This window comes from Erpetoichthys calabaricus, chromosome 1 (assembly GCF_900747795.2).
Source record: "Erpetoichthys calabaricus chromosome 1, fErpCal1.3, whole genome shotgun sequence".
NCBI classification, from domain to species: Eukaryota; Metazoa; Chordata; class Cladistia; order Polypteriformes; family Polypteridae; genus Erpetoichthys; species Erpetoichthys calabaricus.
In genome coordinates, this window is record NC_041394.2 from 328,002,550 (window position 1) to 328,018,925 (window position 16,376).

At 39.6% G+C, this 16,376-nt stretch overlaps 1 protein-coding gene across 1 annotated transcript in view; it reads right to left on the bottom strand.

Moving 5' to 3' along the window:
• The window catches only part of LOC114663649 (zinc finger protein 729-like), a 77,667-nt gene that overhangs the window by 31,009 nt on the left and 30,282 nt on the right, over window positions 1-16,376 (bottom strand). The window contains exon 3 of the mRNA XM_051932024.1: window positions 3,299-3,693. Coding sequence (XP_051787984.1) covers window positions 3,299-3,693 — 395 coding nt within the window. The remainder of the gene's footprint in view (window positions 1-3,298; window positions 3,694-16,376) is intronic.

Here is a 16,376-nt window from a genome sequence, read left to right on the forward strand (position 1 = left end):
AAGCCTCACACCATGTGACAAGCACTGCTTTGTTACAAGTCTGAAAGCAGCAGCCCTCCATATATCGCCATTAAGTGTCCCACTCGGTGATTAAGCTGAACATCTCTGTGTCGTGGTACAGACACGGTTGCTGCCCTGGCTCAAGTTTTTTCTTTGTTTTTTTAATGGCTTTGTAGTTTTTCAAATATTATTTTCCTTTAATGTATTGGTTTGACTTTTAGAATGTTATGGCTTTATTTTATATTATGTTGTTTATGAGGTCTTTTGTGTTCATGGGCTATTTAAAGAACCTTGTGTTCTGTAGGTGCAGCACCATGAGGTAGGTCACCCGATGTCACTACCAAAGGACCACCCTCTACTGATGTATTCTGGCCGAGGGTCAAAGTCCTTTAGATTAAGACTCTCCATGACCACAACCCCCCACCCCCAGCCTATTTTACCTGTGCAAGCATGGAGGTGTTTAGGAAAGATGGCAGTGGAGTTTTTAAGCAGATTGTTTAATGGAATCTTGGAAAGTGAGAGGATGCCTGAGGAGTGGAGAAGAAGTGTACTGGTGCCGATATTTAAGAATAAGGGGGATGTGCAGGACTGCAGTAACTACAGGGGGATAAAATTGATGAGTCACAGCATGAAGTTATAGGAAAGAGTAGTGGAAGCTAGGTTAAGAAGTGAGGTGATGATTAGTGAGCAGCAGTATGGTTTCATGCCAAGAAAGAGCACCACAGATGCGATGTTTGCTCTGAGGGTGTTGATGGAGAAGTATAGAGAAGGCCAGAAGGAGTTGCATTGTGTCTTTGTGGACCTGGAGAAAGCATATGACAGGGTGCCTCAAGAGGAGCTGTGGTATTGTATGAGGAAATCGGGAGTGGCAGAGAAGTATGTAAGAGTTGTACAGGATATGTACGAGGGAAGTGTGACAGTGGTGAAGTCTGCAGTAGAAGTGATGGATGTATTCAAGGTGGAGGTGGGATTACATCAGGGATCAGTTCTGAGCCCTTTCTTATTTGCAATGGCGATGGACAGGCTGACAGACGAGATTAGACAGGAGTCCTCATGGACTATGATGTTTGTTGATGACATTGTGATCTGTAGCGAGAGTAGGGAGCAGGTTGAGGAGACCCTGGTGAGGTGAAGATATGCTCTAGAGAGGAGAGGAATGAAGGTCAGTAGGAACAAGACAGAATATGTGTGTGTGTGTAAATGAGAGGGAGGTCAGTGGAATGGTGAGGATGCAGGGAGTAGAGTTGGCGAAGGTGGATGAGTTTACAGTAAATACTTGGGATCAACAGTACAGAGTGATGGGAATTGTGGAAGAGAGATGAAAAAGAGAGTGCAGGCAGGGTGGAATGGGTGGAGAAGAGTGTCAGAAGTAATTTGTGACAGACGGGTATCAGCAAGAGTGAAAGTGAAGGTCTACAGGACGGTAGTGAGACCGGCTATGTTATATGGGTTGGAGACGGTGACACTGACCAAAAAGCAGGAGACAGAGCTGGAGGTGGCAGAGTTAAAAATGCTAAGATTTGCATTGGTTGTGACGAGGATGAACAGGATTAGAAATGAGGACATTGGAGTACATTCAAGTTGGATGGTTGGGAGACAAAGTCAGAGAGGCGAGATTGCGTTGGTTTGGACATGTGCAGAGGAGAGATGCTGGGTATATTGGGAGAAGGATGCTAAGGATAGAGGGAAGAGGAAAAGAGGAAGGCCTAAGCGAAGGTTTATGGATGTGGTGAGAGAGGACATGCAGGTGATGGGGGTAACAGAACAAGATGCAGAGAACAGAAAGATATGGAAGAAGATGATCCACTGTGGCGATCCCTAACGGGAGCAGCCAAAAGAAGAAGAAGAAGAAGAAGACCCAACCTGTTTTACGTTTCTCCTCTTTGATTTCTATAATAAATCTCTTTAATTATAAAGAACAGAGCAGAGATTTATCACTTCCCTCTAATCTTAAAGACATCTTATATGGTTTTATTTTTGTATGTTTAACAGATTTGGATCCATTTTTGCTCTGTGCAGGCAGAAAGCCTGCCTTTTGAGTATGTGTTGGACTGCCTGGCATGTGGCCGATTCAGTAGGCAAAGACCTGAATAGCAAGCAGGTGGGACTTTTAAAAATGTTTGTGCCTATAAATCACAACATTCTGAATGCATAAAAAAAAGCAAAAATTAATCTGAGCTTAAGGGCAGAGCCCAAATGCCAATAGGGACTCTGCTCTGTTGGGCCCTTGAGCAAGGCTATATAAATGCAAAGAATTATTATTATTTTTATTAATGGCTACAAAGAGCCTCCAACTAGGGATTACTCCTGACGGCCCATTCTTACTGTCACCCAGCTCAAACCGATTGTGTGCCAATTGGTATTTTTAGTCAGAGGAGGATTTATTATTTTCCCCTTGGAGGATTATGAAATGTATACACATTTATTTAAAATGCTAAAATGTAAAAATGCTACTGTGCATAGGACATAATTGAAATTTCTCCTCATTTTCTTCAATATTATTCCACAGTCTGAATCATTTACTTTCCTCAATTTAGGCTACACTCATGCTGCCATTTTAACTTAACATTTCTCGATCTCTTCTTTTTTTCACTCCCACCTATCCAGGACATGGCTGCAAGGAAGCAGGTGCTGATCCCAGAAAACATAAAGCGCAAGTCAGGAACAGTCGCTGAACGGGGTGCATGAAGCTGGCAAGTGCAAAGACTGCATTCGGTGCACTTCACAGGAGTGAAGACACATCAGTCATCATTTAAACATACTGTAGTGCTTCCACATTCACTGATTCATCCATCCATCCATCTTCCAACCCGCTGAATCCGAACACAGGGTCACGGGGGTCTGCTGGAGCCAATCCCAGCCAACGCAGGGCACAAGGCAGGAACCAATCCCGGGCAGGGTGTCAACCCACGGCAGGACACACACAAACACACCCACACACCAAGCACACACTAGGGCCAATTTAGAATCGTCAATCCACCTAACCAGCATGTCTTTGGACTGTGGGAGGAAGCCGGAGTGCCCGGAGGAAACTCACGCAGACACGGGGAGAACATGCAAACTCCACGCAGGGAGGACCCGGGAAGCGAACCCAGGTCCCCAGGTCTCCCAACTGCGAGGCAGCAGCGCTACCCACTGTGCCACCGTGCCGCCCTTCACCGATTCAGTTTCGTTCATTTTAGACACATACAATTAAAGTCTTTATTTGAAAAGAACAGAGAGAAAGCAAGAAAACACCCCTCAGGTAAATAACTTTGACCTGGACCTTGAGTATTGTGTCTTTTATATTTGCACCTACCTTCTTCAGAATGACCCAAACTTGATGATTTCTCTACTCTCATCACATCACACTCCAAAGATTCCGACTTCACGTGAAGAGAATGACCCTGCAGGGTGCGGGGGCCCAGCCCTGTTACCTCCTCTTCTAGAAAGACAGGGTCTGACTTGAGGTTTTCTTCTTTGACCCACTTCATACCATCACGTTTCTGCACATCAGCATTGTAAGAATTCTGCTCAGAATCTTCTTTAAAGGTGACAGACTCCCATTCACAATCCTCTTCTTTAATGTCCACACTTCTTTTCTCCATGGTGTACATAGTAAGGTGTGCCTTGTCTCCCTGTTTGTTTAACCCGGCCCTTCTGAGACCCCAGCCTCTTCTCATTAATACTTCTTTCCTCCAAGCTCCTGGACAGCTTTATACATTTATTTTCTCCACTTTAGAGATCAAAGTGTTAGCAGAAAAGAAAGCTTCCTCCTTTACCCTGTAAGAGAACATGAGAAAATAATTGTACAGGAGTATCAAAAACATGTGAGCACATCTGAGTTTCATCTGTTACTCCTTCCTCTATGAAAGAGGGCACCAAGTAGACAGTTTATAGAAAACACAATACGAACACAGCCTGGGCCGTCTTAATGTATGGGCACAATGGGCAATGGCTGGGGGCTCTGGGAGCATAGGGGTCCATCGTCTTTCCATTTTTTGTGCACTACTTTACCCAGGGGCCAATGATGCTGGTAAGTCACCTCTGGGCACAGCAGATCATCAAAATTGTTATCCAAAGACAAGAATGTTTCACCCAAAAATGAAATAAGCAAAAATAATTAATTGTGTCACAAAATAGTTTACCATTTACTTTAGTTATGCATTCATTTAGTCACTTCTCAGCGTCTCCTCAAGCAATGTCAAATGCAGCTTGAAATGCAAACTGGCATTCTCACCTGCCAAAGCTGAGATAGTGGGCTCAAGCAAGCGCTGTGCTCTCATTGGTGAATTGTTAGGAGACTGGATGTAAATCTTTGGCCATCAAGGACCACCATTACACTTCAGATGCAGACCCCGGTGATGAATTCAGAGTTTCTAGAAATTAAGGGTGGCAATGGCTCTGTACTCTTTGAAAGAAGAGTGATTTTGCAGGATGGCTGAGGTCTTTAATAGATAGATAGATACTTTATTAATCCTATAATGCTGTTTGCCTCTCTACGGCAGCGAGTGTTGCCTATGTGCTGAATAGAAGGCAGCTGGCACCCTCCACAATGCTGGAAAAAATACTGCTCAATTTCGAGGAATTAAACACTATTTCCGCATTATATAAAATCTTATTAGAGTCCCTACCTTTCAAAGATCCAAGAGGACATTGGGAAGAAGATCTCTTAATCAATATATCAGAAAAGGAGTGGAAGGTAGCAAAGCAGAGAATTCACTCGAGTTCTATATGCGCAAAGCATAGAATTATTCAACTAAAAATTATATATCGAGCTCATCTGTCTCGCTTAAAACTGTCCAAAATGTTTCCAGTGCAGGATCCAACCTGCAAACACTGCAACCAAGCTCCTGCCTCACTGGGTCACATGTTCTGGGCCTGCACCAAATTAACATCATTTTGGACAAAAATTTTTAAGTGCTTTTCAGACAGCCTTGGGGTCACAATCCCTCCTAACCCATTAACAGCTGTGCTCGGTGTTCTTCCAGATGGACTTGAAGTGGAGAAGGACAAGCAAACGGTGATTGCATTCACTACACTTTTGGCATGCAGACTTATTTTGTTAAATTGGAAGAATCCTAATTCTCCTCTGATAAGTCAGTGGGAAACCGATGTTTTATATTATTTGAAATTGGAAAAAATTTAATTCTCAGTTAGAGGATCTGTACAAATTTTTTTCAAAACCTGGCAGGATTTAATCAATATTATTTTAGAATAAGGGAAATAACTATTACCGCATTTAATTCCCTTCTCTATCTCTTATTTACATAGATATTTACTTCTCCCTTTCTTTTGTTTAACGTTGCCTTATTAAAAAGCCCTAAGCAATTTTCCTTTAGCTAAGCTCTCCTTCTCAGGGGTGGGGTTTGATTTGTCTTCAATTTTGTTGTGTTATAAATTGATCTATTTGTATGGAATGATTACAATGAAAATTAATAAAATAAAAATATGAACAAGAAGGCAGCTGGGGGCCGGTTATATGTGGAGTCACCTTCACCCCACTCTGCAGGGCTTTACATTACTGTGCCAAAATGTTCAACTGCATTACACAAAATGGGGCGATTCTGTGCATTTTAAAAAAACTCTGTCTTCATGTGTACTAATTCTGTATTAGGTAACTTGTAAAAAGTAAGCCTGTCACAGCGCTCTGAGCCTTCACTCCATGAAGAGTGCTATACTCAGATAAACTGAATAATTTCAGTACAAACTGGTTTTATTTATTAATTAATTATCAGCACTATCCAATGACACCCTCTTTTATCAAAATGCATAACGACATATTGTCAAAGTCTTCTAATCCAATTCAGGGCCATGGGGGGCCGGAGCCTATTCTGGCAGCACTGGGCAGGATGTGTTCTGTTCGATCAGATGTTTCCACTCACATAACCCAACTTTCACATCTTTGGAGAGGTGGGAAGAAAAGCTCACACAGACATGGATAGAATGTGTAAAATTCACACAAACGGCGACTGAGGATGGTGAGCCATGAAGCAACAGCGACAATTATCATTAAGCTACTGCGTCAGCCTGCCTCAGTGAGTATTAAAATCTATTTCACCATCCTCCATCAACGGACCTAACACTGAAGTGTATTTCAAGGACTGGTTTACTGTTACATGTATACAATAGGAGTTTTCTTTTTTTTCTACTCTTTTATTGAATTTATTAAAAGCATGTAACATTCCATACAATCAATTCAAACTTAACAAAACTAAACTCAATTCAACCCCCACCCATGAGAAAACAGAGGACAACAACATTTATTTCTATAGCACATTTTCATACAAATAATGTAGCTCAAAGTGCTTTACATGATGAAGAAAAGAAAAATAAAAGACAAAGTAAGAATTAAAATAAGACAACATTAATTAACATAGAATAAGAGTAAGGTCTGATAGCCAGGGGGGACAAAAACAATAAAAAAAAACTCCAGACGGCTGGAGAGAAAAAATAAAATCTGTAGGGGTACCAGACCATAAGACCGCTCAGCCCCCTCTGGGCATAAATAGAGCTTCCTCCAGGTCTTTGGTTGTTTGGGAAGAGACTGAAAAGTCAAGGGTTTCGTACCCCATCACCATTAATATATTCAATCTATGTGCAGGGATAGAAGGACAGATTTGAGATCTTTATTTTTAGGAGCAATATGTAGGTATCAGTATGTGTCAATGTGGGACTGTGTGAGAATATTATATTATATATATACACAGTATATATATTAGCTGCAATTGTTAAGTAATCAATACAGACCTCAGGATATTCAGAGTCAATAATAAAATGCAATTATAATAATGTAATAAAATGTGTTGTATTTGTCTTTCTAACAGATGGCACACATTAGCATTGCTTTTCTCAAATCCCATATCAAATGGCACACTGAAAAAAATCATTCTTTGGTCTAGCTTATTTTACTCATATAAATGAGTTTATTTTACATACAAATGGGGATTAATAAAGTATCTATCTATCTATCTATCTATCTAAAATTTAGAATTTACTTATATTTACTAGTTTATCCAACAAAATACAAGGACTTTCAACTTTACATTACTTATTACATTGCCTCTACTAAGTTTTTTGTTTAAATCCAATTATACATAGTTGGGCGGGGTTTTACTTTTGCGCATGCACACTGAGCAATTTCTCATTCGTGCACAGTGATCATCATACGGGTATGCTCACTGAAGAGCTTCTGATTTGTGCAAATTAATCACTTGATTTATATTCATAGAACTGGCGGGTCTTTAAGCCATTTTTCTTTACATTTCTTGGATTTGGTAAGATATTAATTATTTATATTTTATATCAGTTTTTTATGTGCGCAGTTTTGTTAAGACATTAATAACGTACATTCCATATAAGCTACGATAATGTGAACAGCTTGTTAAGATGTTTATGTACTGCGGTTTAATCGCAGGCATATAGGTAAGTATTTTTGTTGTTAATTTGTCTACAACTCTCCAAAGAACTGACTGACTTATAGCGTGAAAGTGTGTGATTATAGTATTTATTACAAGTAACTTTTATTCTCCTCGTAATCAAAACCTGCTGAATGTCCTTTTTTTTTCCTCTTCCAAACGCCATTTTTCGAGCACTTGTTTCACGATAATCAAAGTTTGCACAATTTGCAACTGGATTTATAAATTACATAGAGAAATTAATTATCTGAAGACACGGAGATGTACAGTTGCTCGTGTAAGTTTAAAAAATCTTTAACAATGATCTTACATTTGGCGTACTTTTTAAAATACTTGAGTATACAGTATTGCAAGTTTCAATATAAAGGTACTTCCTGGGTAAAAACAAAGTTTCAGAACAGGTAACTTATGATGCTACAAAAACGTCATTGCAAGGGAGAAAATGGGGAAACTTAAAGAAGACTACAAGGCATATCGTTTTTGCGTTATTAAGTTGTTGAATTGATATTTTATGTATTATATTTTTCTGATTCATGGCACATAAAATGGTTATTTATAAGAGGTATTCATTATTTTCTATCAGAATTTTTAATATATTCTCTTAGTATACTATTTCGTATGGATTGCAGGTGGCAGCCAGTATTAATAGATAATTTGTATACTAGCTTATAAAGCAGATATCTCTTAGAGTTATGTAATTATGTTATTATGGTAAAGATAAATTATTTGGAAATCACAAGTAAAATTAATTTTGTCATTTGTTTACTATTTTTACACAAAAACATTATACATTCATGCAACATGTTTTGTGTGTTTAAATTTATGACAGGTAATCACCAGAAAATATATATTTATAGCTGCACTTGATATTACTCCATGTCTAAAATTACATATTTATTTTTAATAATTAATGCTGCATTATTTGCAATTCTTGTAGGTGTGAAATGAGGTGGTATTGTAATTGCTGCAGATCTGCTTAAGCACTACTGACTTCTTCACAGCAATTTTGTACCTGGTCAGATTTGTGCAGTAGCAGAAGCAAAGCACCCATGTTTAAAGGAGCCAGGCTCTTAGTCTGGTTATTATGGTTGGCAGACCAGCTTAAAATATAAAATGGCCAATTACAGGACAACATTAAGGTCCCTTGGATGCCCTGAGCTGAATTCATTAAAGAAGCAGTTGCAGGAAAAGTCTTCAGCAAGAAATATTAAAAAACCCAAGAAGGCTGAAGCGAATTGTCTTCCACCTTATCCAGCTGGGGAAATAAAACAAAGTCTTGAAAAAGAAAGAGAGGAGCTTTTGAGTGAGGTGAGGAAGAAAGATAATCACAGTGTTATCACCCAAAAAATTGCGAAAACATTTTCTCTCCGAAGGATTGAAGATTTCAAAGCAAGATGGCCAGCTCTCTTCAATGCCACTTAGGTACTGAAAAAATGTAAGTAAATTTATCTTCTAAATTATTTTGCATTGTTATAGTTTCTTTTTTTCTGTGTAATATGGTGTAGTTTTAGAGCTTTTAAAAAAACACCTGTTTGTTATCATTTCAGAATTGTTTGTAATTAGTTCCACTTTATGGTTTGTGTTCTATGTGTGCAGATCAGCAAAGAATTCCAAAGAATCCCAACAATCCATCTGGTTGCAAAGTTTACATCTTCCCTGGATAAATTCACACCAAGGCTGATAAGCATTTTCCATAATAAGGGAGGTGCCGTAGAAAAAGAAATCCAGATGATGCTAGATATCTTATGGGGTAAGAAGCATAAGTAAATTCTTGCAGAGATATTTATTAAATGACCTGGTTTGGTTGCTTTTTCACAATGCCTCTTAATACTGATTTAAACAGGAAAATACTCTCCACAAGTGAAGACAGCTTGTTCCCTGCTGTGTGATAAAGTACCTTGGTGAAAATGTGGAGGATCTTCTCGGAGTGTATGTGGTAAGTGGATCAGTTTTATTTTTTTTTCCTCATCTGTTTGCGGAGATAGAGCCTGTATCTCAATATTGCATTGACTGTGGAGTTAAAAAAAAAAAAAAAAGCTCTAATCTATACGATGACAACTTTAAGAAACTAATAAATAAAATATATACTATTAAAATATGTTAGTAACACTATATTCTTTCACTCAGTAGTTTATATTACTTTAATTGTTCTTTGCTTTGACAGTATATTGCCCTGTTGCATGTCAAAAATAACACATTTGAATGCTGATGCATAAAACATTGAAAACCAAAGAAATGACCAAGTCAAATTTAGAACAGGCTTGAAAGAAAAGCAATTGATTTAATTTGTTGGGTGATGCCCTCTACACTGGATGTCATCCATCCTGATTATAAAACATTAGTAATCTGAAATTTTTTCACGAACACTTTGATATTGTTTGGTACTATCCAGAATTAGTTTCTATTAAATTGTATTGTGTCACGATTTACTTTGCTTTTTTTGCTTTAAAACCTGAGATTGAAATTCTTCTCAGCCTGCTCTACCAGTGTAGGACAAGGAACAGTTAAAGTGTTTATTTTTTGGTGGAGTATTCCTTTGAAATATAGATGTATTTGTTATTGATATTAATTATGGCATTTTATTTTCTTTAGGATGTTGAAGCTGATAGTATTGAGTCTGACTGGAGTCAGTATGCTCTCAAACTTATTTGTGGCAAAGCATGCAGGAGCTCCTGATGCAGAACCAGCAGATGTTGGTGTGATTGTTGAGTAAACTGAATCTGTAAATAATTTTGGTGAATTTGCAACAGCATGTGCCATGTTACTATGTGTTATATATTCACTGAATCGAAGTTACCCTAAAGAGCTCAGATATAGCCAGTCAGTCATTTCCCAACCCGCTATATTCTAACTACAGGGTCACGGGGGTCTGCTGGAGCCAATCCCAGCCAGCACAGGGTGCAAGGCATGGACTAATGCCAGACAGGGCGCCAACCCACCGCAGAGCTCAGATATACTTTAGAAGTATTCCAAAAATTATTTTTGGAATTGAATGGTCTCAAACGTAGCTCAAAAGTTCTTTCTTTAAAAAACAGGTTAATGTGCTAATGTTAGTGCTTTATTTTTTGCATCAACTTGATTTACTGCAATATTAGAAGACCATATTGTTTTGTATATAAAGGGTATGACCATATTTCAGTCAAAAAAAGCATTGTTTACTGGATTTTTTTTTGTATTTATCTACCAATATAGAGGCCCTATTTTACATAAGAATTTGTTAATGTGGGTGGCACAGCAGTAGTGCTGCTGCCTCACAGTTAGGAGACCTGGGTTCGCTTCCCAGGTCCTCCCTGCATGGATTTTGCATGTTCTCCCCGTGTCTGTGTGGGTTTCCTCTGGGTGCTCCGGTTTCCTCCCAGAGTCCAAAGACATGCAGCTTAGGTGCATTGGCGATCCTAAATTGTGCTTGGTATGTGTGTGGGTGTGTGTGCCCTGCGGTGGGCTGGCGACATGCCCGGGGTTTGTTCCTGCCTTGCACCATGTGTTGGCTGGGATTGGCTCCAGCAGACCCCCATGACCCTGTAGTTAGGATATAGCGAGTTGGATAATGGATGGATGACCCTACTTTACACAAGATTTTGTTAAGGTTATTAAGTTTACAGCTTCACAGTTAACCTTATTTTGTAAAAGTTACATACTGTGAACTAGCAAACATTTAGAAGGAAATGAACAATTTGGATTGTAAAGTAAATTTCAGTGTTAATGAGCCCATAAGATGGCTGTAGGCTTTTGCGAAGAGAAAATAAAGGTAAAATAAAATCTACATTGTAATTACTGTTATTTGTAAAGAAAAATATTGTAATAATGTTTTATCTATCTATCTATCTATCTATACATTAAAATACAAAACTATACTCTTGTGCTTTTTGTGCTTTTTTCCACTTTTATGACTTCTGTTTGAAAAGGTAAGAATATTGAGTTACGCTTACTCAAAAAAATTATGGCAATCGATTGCGTAAACCTTTTTAAGTTTATTCCAATTAAAATCTTGTGTAACTTATACATACACCATTTGAGTAGGGTTAAATTATGAACACTAGTTGTTTCAACTTAAAAAAGTAATAATTTTGTAAAAGAAAATGTTAGTTAATCCAAAAAATTCTTATCACATTTTTATTTTCACTCAACTCAAAAAGCAATGTTAAATTTACATTAATACCTTTGTAGGATTTACTTAAAAGTAGTGTTAGTTGAAAGAACTTAAAAAGGTGAATGCAATTGATTGCCATAATTTTTTTAAGTTTATCCAACAAGTTATTTTTTTCAGTGATAACAACGAGACATGCATTGCATTTGTCTTTCCAACAGATTGATCATCAAAAAAAAAAAAAAAAAAAAGCAGTCATTTTATGTATATGTTTAACCCCATGCATTACAAAATACATTCCAGTACATGATGCACTGCAAATTTTAACACAGGTCGACGCAGAATTTTTTAGAGTTTCTATGTCTCTGTCATTCTGGCAGAATGGCGCATAAAATATTTATAGTAATAAAATACATTAAATTCGCCTTTCCAACAGATGGTGCATCACAAACATTAACACTTCATTAATGATTCCAATACTAAATGGCTGGTAACACAGACATATACACTGCATTTGCCATTCCAACAGATGGCACACCACAAACATTTGAAGTAATAGCAAGACATGCATTACAAAATACTTTCCCATAGATGGTGCACTGCACATGTAAATGCTGAGGTCTACTGTTCATTGAATTGTTAGAGTTCACCGTCTCAGACAGCTAGCCCACCTTACTAAAAGGGTAAGTATTTGTGAAACTGTCCAGTTGTTATGTCTCTGTCATTTCAACAGATGGCACACAAAACATCAAAATATAGATTATAAATCCCATTTCAAATTGCAAATAGCAGAGACATATGTACTGCATTTGTAATTCCCACACATGGCACATCACCTTCAAGTCAAACCTTCACAGTAATGTAATTTATTAATACAAATTTTTGCGACCCACTATCAGTTGGAGTGACACAGGTAATAAATTTTATTACTACATGTATTACAAAATAAATTCAAACAGATGGTGCATTTTGATCCAACCCCTCACTGACGGGTAGCACTGCTAACGACTTAGTATGTTTGCATGCTTTTTGACGTGTTTAAAAAAAAAATTTAATATGGGACTGTTCTTATTGTATTGGATATTGGGGAAAATGCTGTGTTAAATTTCATTTTTTAGTTCCCGTGAATTGAATTCCAATCACGGGACGGGATGGAACAGGCGAGCGGCGCACAACGCAGCCTCCGTTTATTACAATGAAGCTCCGTTTGCTTCACTTCACCGAGTGCAGGAGCAGAGCGCTGGGGCAAATTCTTAATGCAATTAGCACTATATACATTACGAAATTGTGAATAAATACACATTATAACACACAGGAGAACAAAGTGGTCTGAAACTGATTCACATAATTGGAGCCCGGCAATGTCTGCCCGTTGATCAGTCCTTGAATTACCTGAATGTAAACGGGCGAGTGAAAGCTGCGGCGGACACAATGAAGTTCCACTCTCCTATAACACCGATGGACCTCCGCAGCTGGCAGGATTTCCGCCCCCTGAGTGTTCTTGTCTTTCTGTGTCCCCGAGATCGCTGCCCACCCGCATCCTCATTCTCATTATGATACAGCTCTTCTGGCCAATAGCCAGAGTAAAACAACTGAGAGCAGCAGAGAGAAAGGAGTCTTTTTCCCCAGTTTAAGTGCTTAATCTAAAATGTTATTGATTAGGTCTTACCAGGTTTTAAAACGTTTTGTACAGATCCTCTAATTGAGAATTTGATTTTTCCAATTTCAAATAGTATAAGATATCAGCTACTCACTGACTTAAAAGAGGCGAGTTAGGATTCTTCCAGTTGAGCAAGATAAGTCTACGTACTAATAGTGAAGTAAAGGCAATTACAGTCAACTTTAAGCCCCTCTGTGAGCCTACCAAACACATCTGTTAGTGGATTAGGAGGGATTGTGACCCCCAAGGCTGTCTGAGAGGCATTTAAAGATTTTCTTCCAGAATGATGTTAATTTGGTGCAGGCCCAAAAACATGTTGCCCTTTGAAGCTGGAGCTCGATTGCAACATTCGCAGGTTGGATCTTACCCTGGAAACATTTTGGTCAATTTTAAATGAGACAGATGTGCTCGATAAAAAAATTTAAGTTGAAGAAATGAATGCTTTGCGCATATGGAGCTCATGTGAATATAATGAGATTCTTAATCTGTGCAATGCGGGTCAATGGGAATGATACACGACAACCGTGAATACAGCACCTTTCACTAAAAACTCTTAGCATTTGTCCATACGAGCGGGCCTTATGAACAGAGGTGACAAGTGTCCCTAAAACCAAGCGTGTTATTTATCTATTGACAGGTCAGGTTGGAGAGCATGCACTGGTACAGCGCGTTGCCGCACCCACCACATGACGAAACAGCTCGGGGGTCCCAGTTGGGAACTCCCCAAGCAGGTATCCCATTGGCCGGATCCAGCCGCTCGGGTCCTCAGCAATGAGAATCCTTTGAGTAATCTCGCCACATGGCCGTAGTGCCGTATAACTGACTCTCCCTCACAATGCAGGTAATGTGCCTCATTCGGGATTCCATGAGCTCATTCAACACAAAGTCAAACAATCGGTACCCAAGGATTCTCCGAAGAGACCGGAAACGAAGACTGGAATATCTATTGACAGATATCCCTGAAACTAAGCGTGCTATTTATATATTGATAGTACAGAACTTTGAGTCTTATTAAATTAAGTGCTGCTTTTACATTAACACTACTAGTACCTACTACGCTGCTTCGACACCACTGTCCATTCTCGTAAAACGAACACTATACATTCATCTGTTCATATTAAATTCATTAGTTCAGTCGGCATAAACCGCAGGGTGGGCGGCGTTTTGTGTCTGATCTAAATCGCAAACACACATTTTACTGCCAAATCTCGTACGATGTACCCTTTTGGGCTAAAAGTACACGGCTGCAGCGGTCGACTCTCGAACCCCCTCGTGCACATCGTACCGCTGACAGGAGGACGGAAAACCACTGACAATCAGTGGCTTGTTGTGCACGGTATTCTCAGGCGGACACGAAGATACAGGGTAAGGAAGTATGAGCCCCTTGGAGTGTGGAGAAGACGGCTTCCACTTTGTTAAAGCACTAACGGGACTCGACTGCGAGCAGTACGGACATTCGGCCGGCCCGTAACTAAAAAGACGCGGTTTCGGGCGCTTCCCCGCTGCGGCGCCGCACACGGGGAGCTCTGGTGGTGTTGAGGCTCCAATGCCTCGCCTTTTCTCAGTTTCTCTCTCCCCCTGTCTCGCTAATGTTCTGTAATCACGTACCTCCTACTCTTTCGCAGGTCTGCTTTTCTTTAACAAGACTGGCCCAGCTCCATAAAGAACGTCTTGCTGTTCTACTGTAAGTAGTTCAAGGTCCGTACAAAGCAAAGCGCTCAACCTAAAAAAAAAAAAAAACACTTCCGGTACTGAAGACAAATCACCCTATCGAAATAAAAGTCCTCTTGGCATTGGCTCCAAACATTAACAGCGCTTTAAAAACGCTCTTGAACAGAATGCAGCGAGGGGCGCCCTTGAGATCAGATGGCTCAAATAGGCGACATTTATAGGCGAGTCGTGTTTAGTAAGACTGGAGCAATGGCACAAAAGGGTGTCTGTATTACCGTGATAACAGGGACGCAGAATATACCGTTTCGATTAAAGGCAGGCTCGTCATATTGAACAATAAGTTGAGGCCCATGTTATTGGAAGTACCAAAAGAAATTTGTTTTAATGAATATTGAGGATTGAGGTTTTATAAAACCAAATCTGTTGTCTTCAGTGTAGATACTCAAGACTAAAGATTTCATTGTTTACAATGTTTTCGGTAAACTGTCTTCGTTCTCCATTATCTGGAAGTATTGCACCTGCACGATGGTAAATCGCACAATAGATCTTAAAACAATACGGCCGAAATCCTGGCGTTGACGCGACCCTGATACACATATATGCAGATGCTAAGGAACTGCTGATTGATTTTAAAGCTTTGCAAGAAATTTTTTCGAATATATATGTGGTCCAGACAATACCTGTCGTCGTTCCCTCTTTCCCTTTCCCAGCTTTTGGCTGTCTCTGTTCATTCGACATTATATAGATAGTCTTACTTTTTTCTCATTCCTCCCTTCGTTTTTAACATCTTTTATTTTTATAGTGTGTATAGAAAGAACAAGAGAAAAGAAGAGAGGAGAAGAGAGGAGACGTTTGAACAATGATTCCCTGTTACTTGGTCTAAGACTGGTACAGGTGATAGCAACGAAACTATCTCATAAAATACTTTGAATAATAACACAATGACGTATCTCATTTTCTCATCCGTTCTTCCTAGTGAGGGTCGCAATGAATAAAGACACACGATATATACAATTTACATCGCTATTGGCCCTAGTGTGTGGTGTGTGGGTGTGTTTGTGTGTGTCCTGCGGTGGGTTGGCACCCTGCCCAGGATTGGTTCCCTGCCTTGTGCCCTGTGTTGGCTGGGATTGGCTCCAGCAGACCCCCGTGACCCTGTGTTCGGATTCAGCGGGTTGGAAAATGGATGGATGGACCGTCGGGTGCTTCATTCACATCTCGCACCAGGATAGTACCTGAAACCAACCAGGACTATTTATGGAGCCTGCACGGTAGGGCGATGAGATCAAAAACGAGAAGGAGCAGCCTATCAATAAGAGCAAGAAAAGGCTTTGAAGGTTAAGGTAAGAAATAGACATGATGGCGAAGAGCTCGTGTTGAAACGAGTGGAGGTAGCTGGTTGGGCGTATATGCTACTGGAAGCGAGTCGCAGGCATGTTTTCGAGTGTATGTAGGGGCTGGAGAAGGAGCGAGAGCAATGAGGATGAGCGGATCTGTCTTGCAGCGTCTTGACGCTGAGGGAGAGTTGAGTGTGCCTCGGTCTGTTGACGGGCATCGTCTC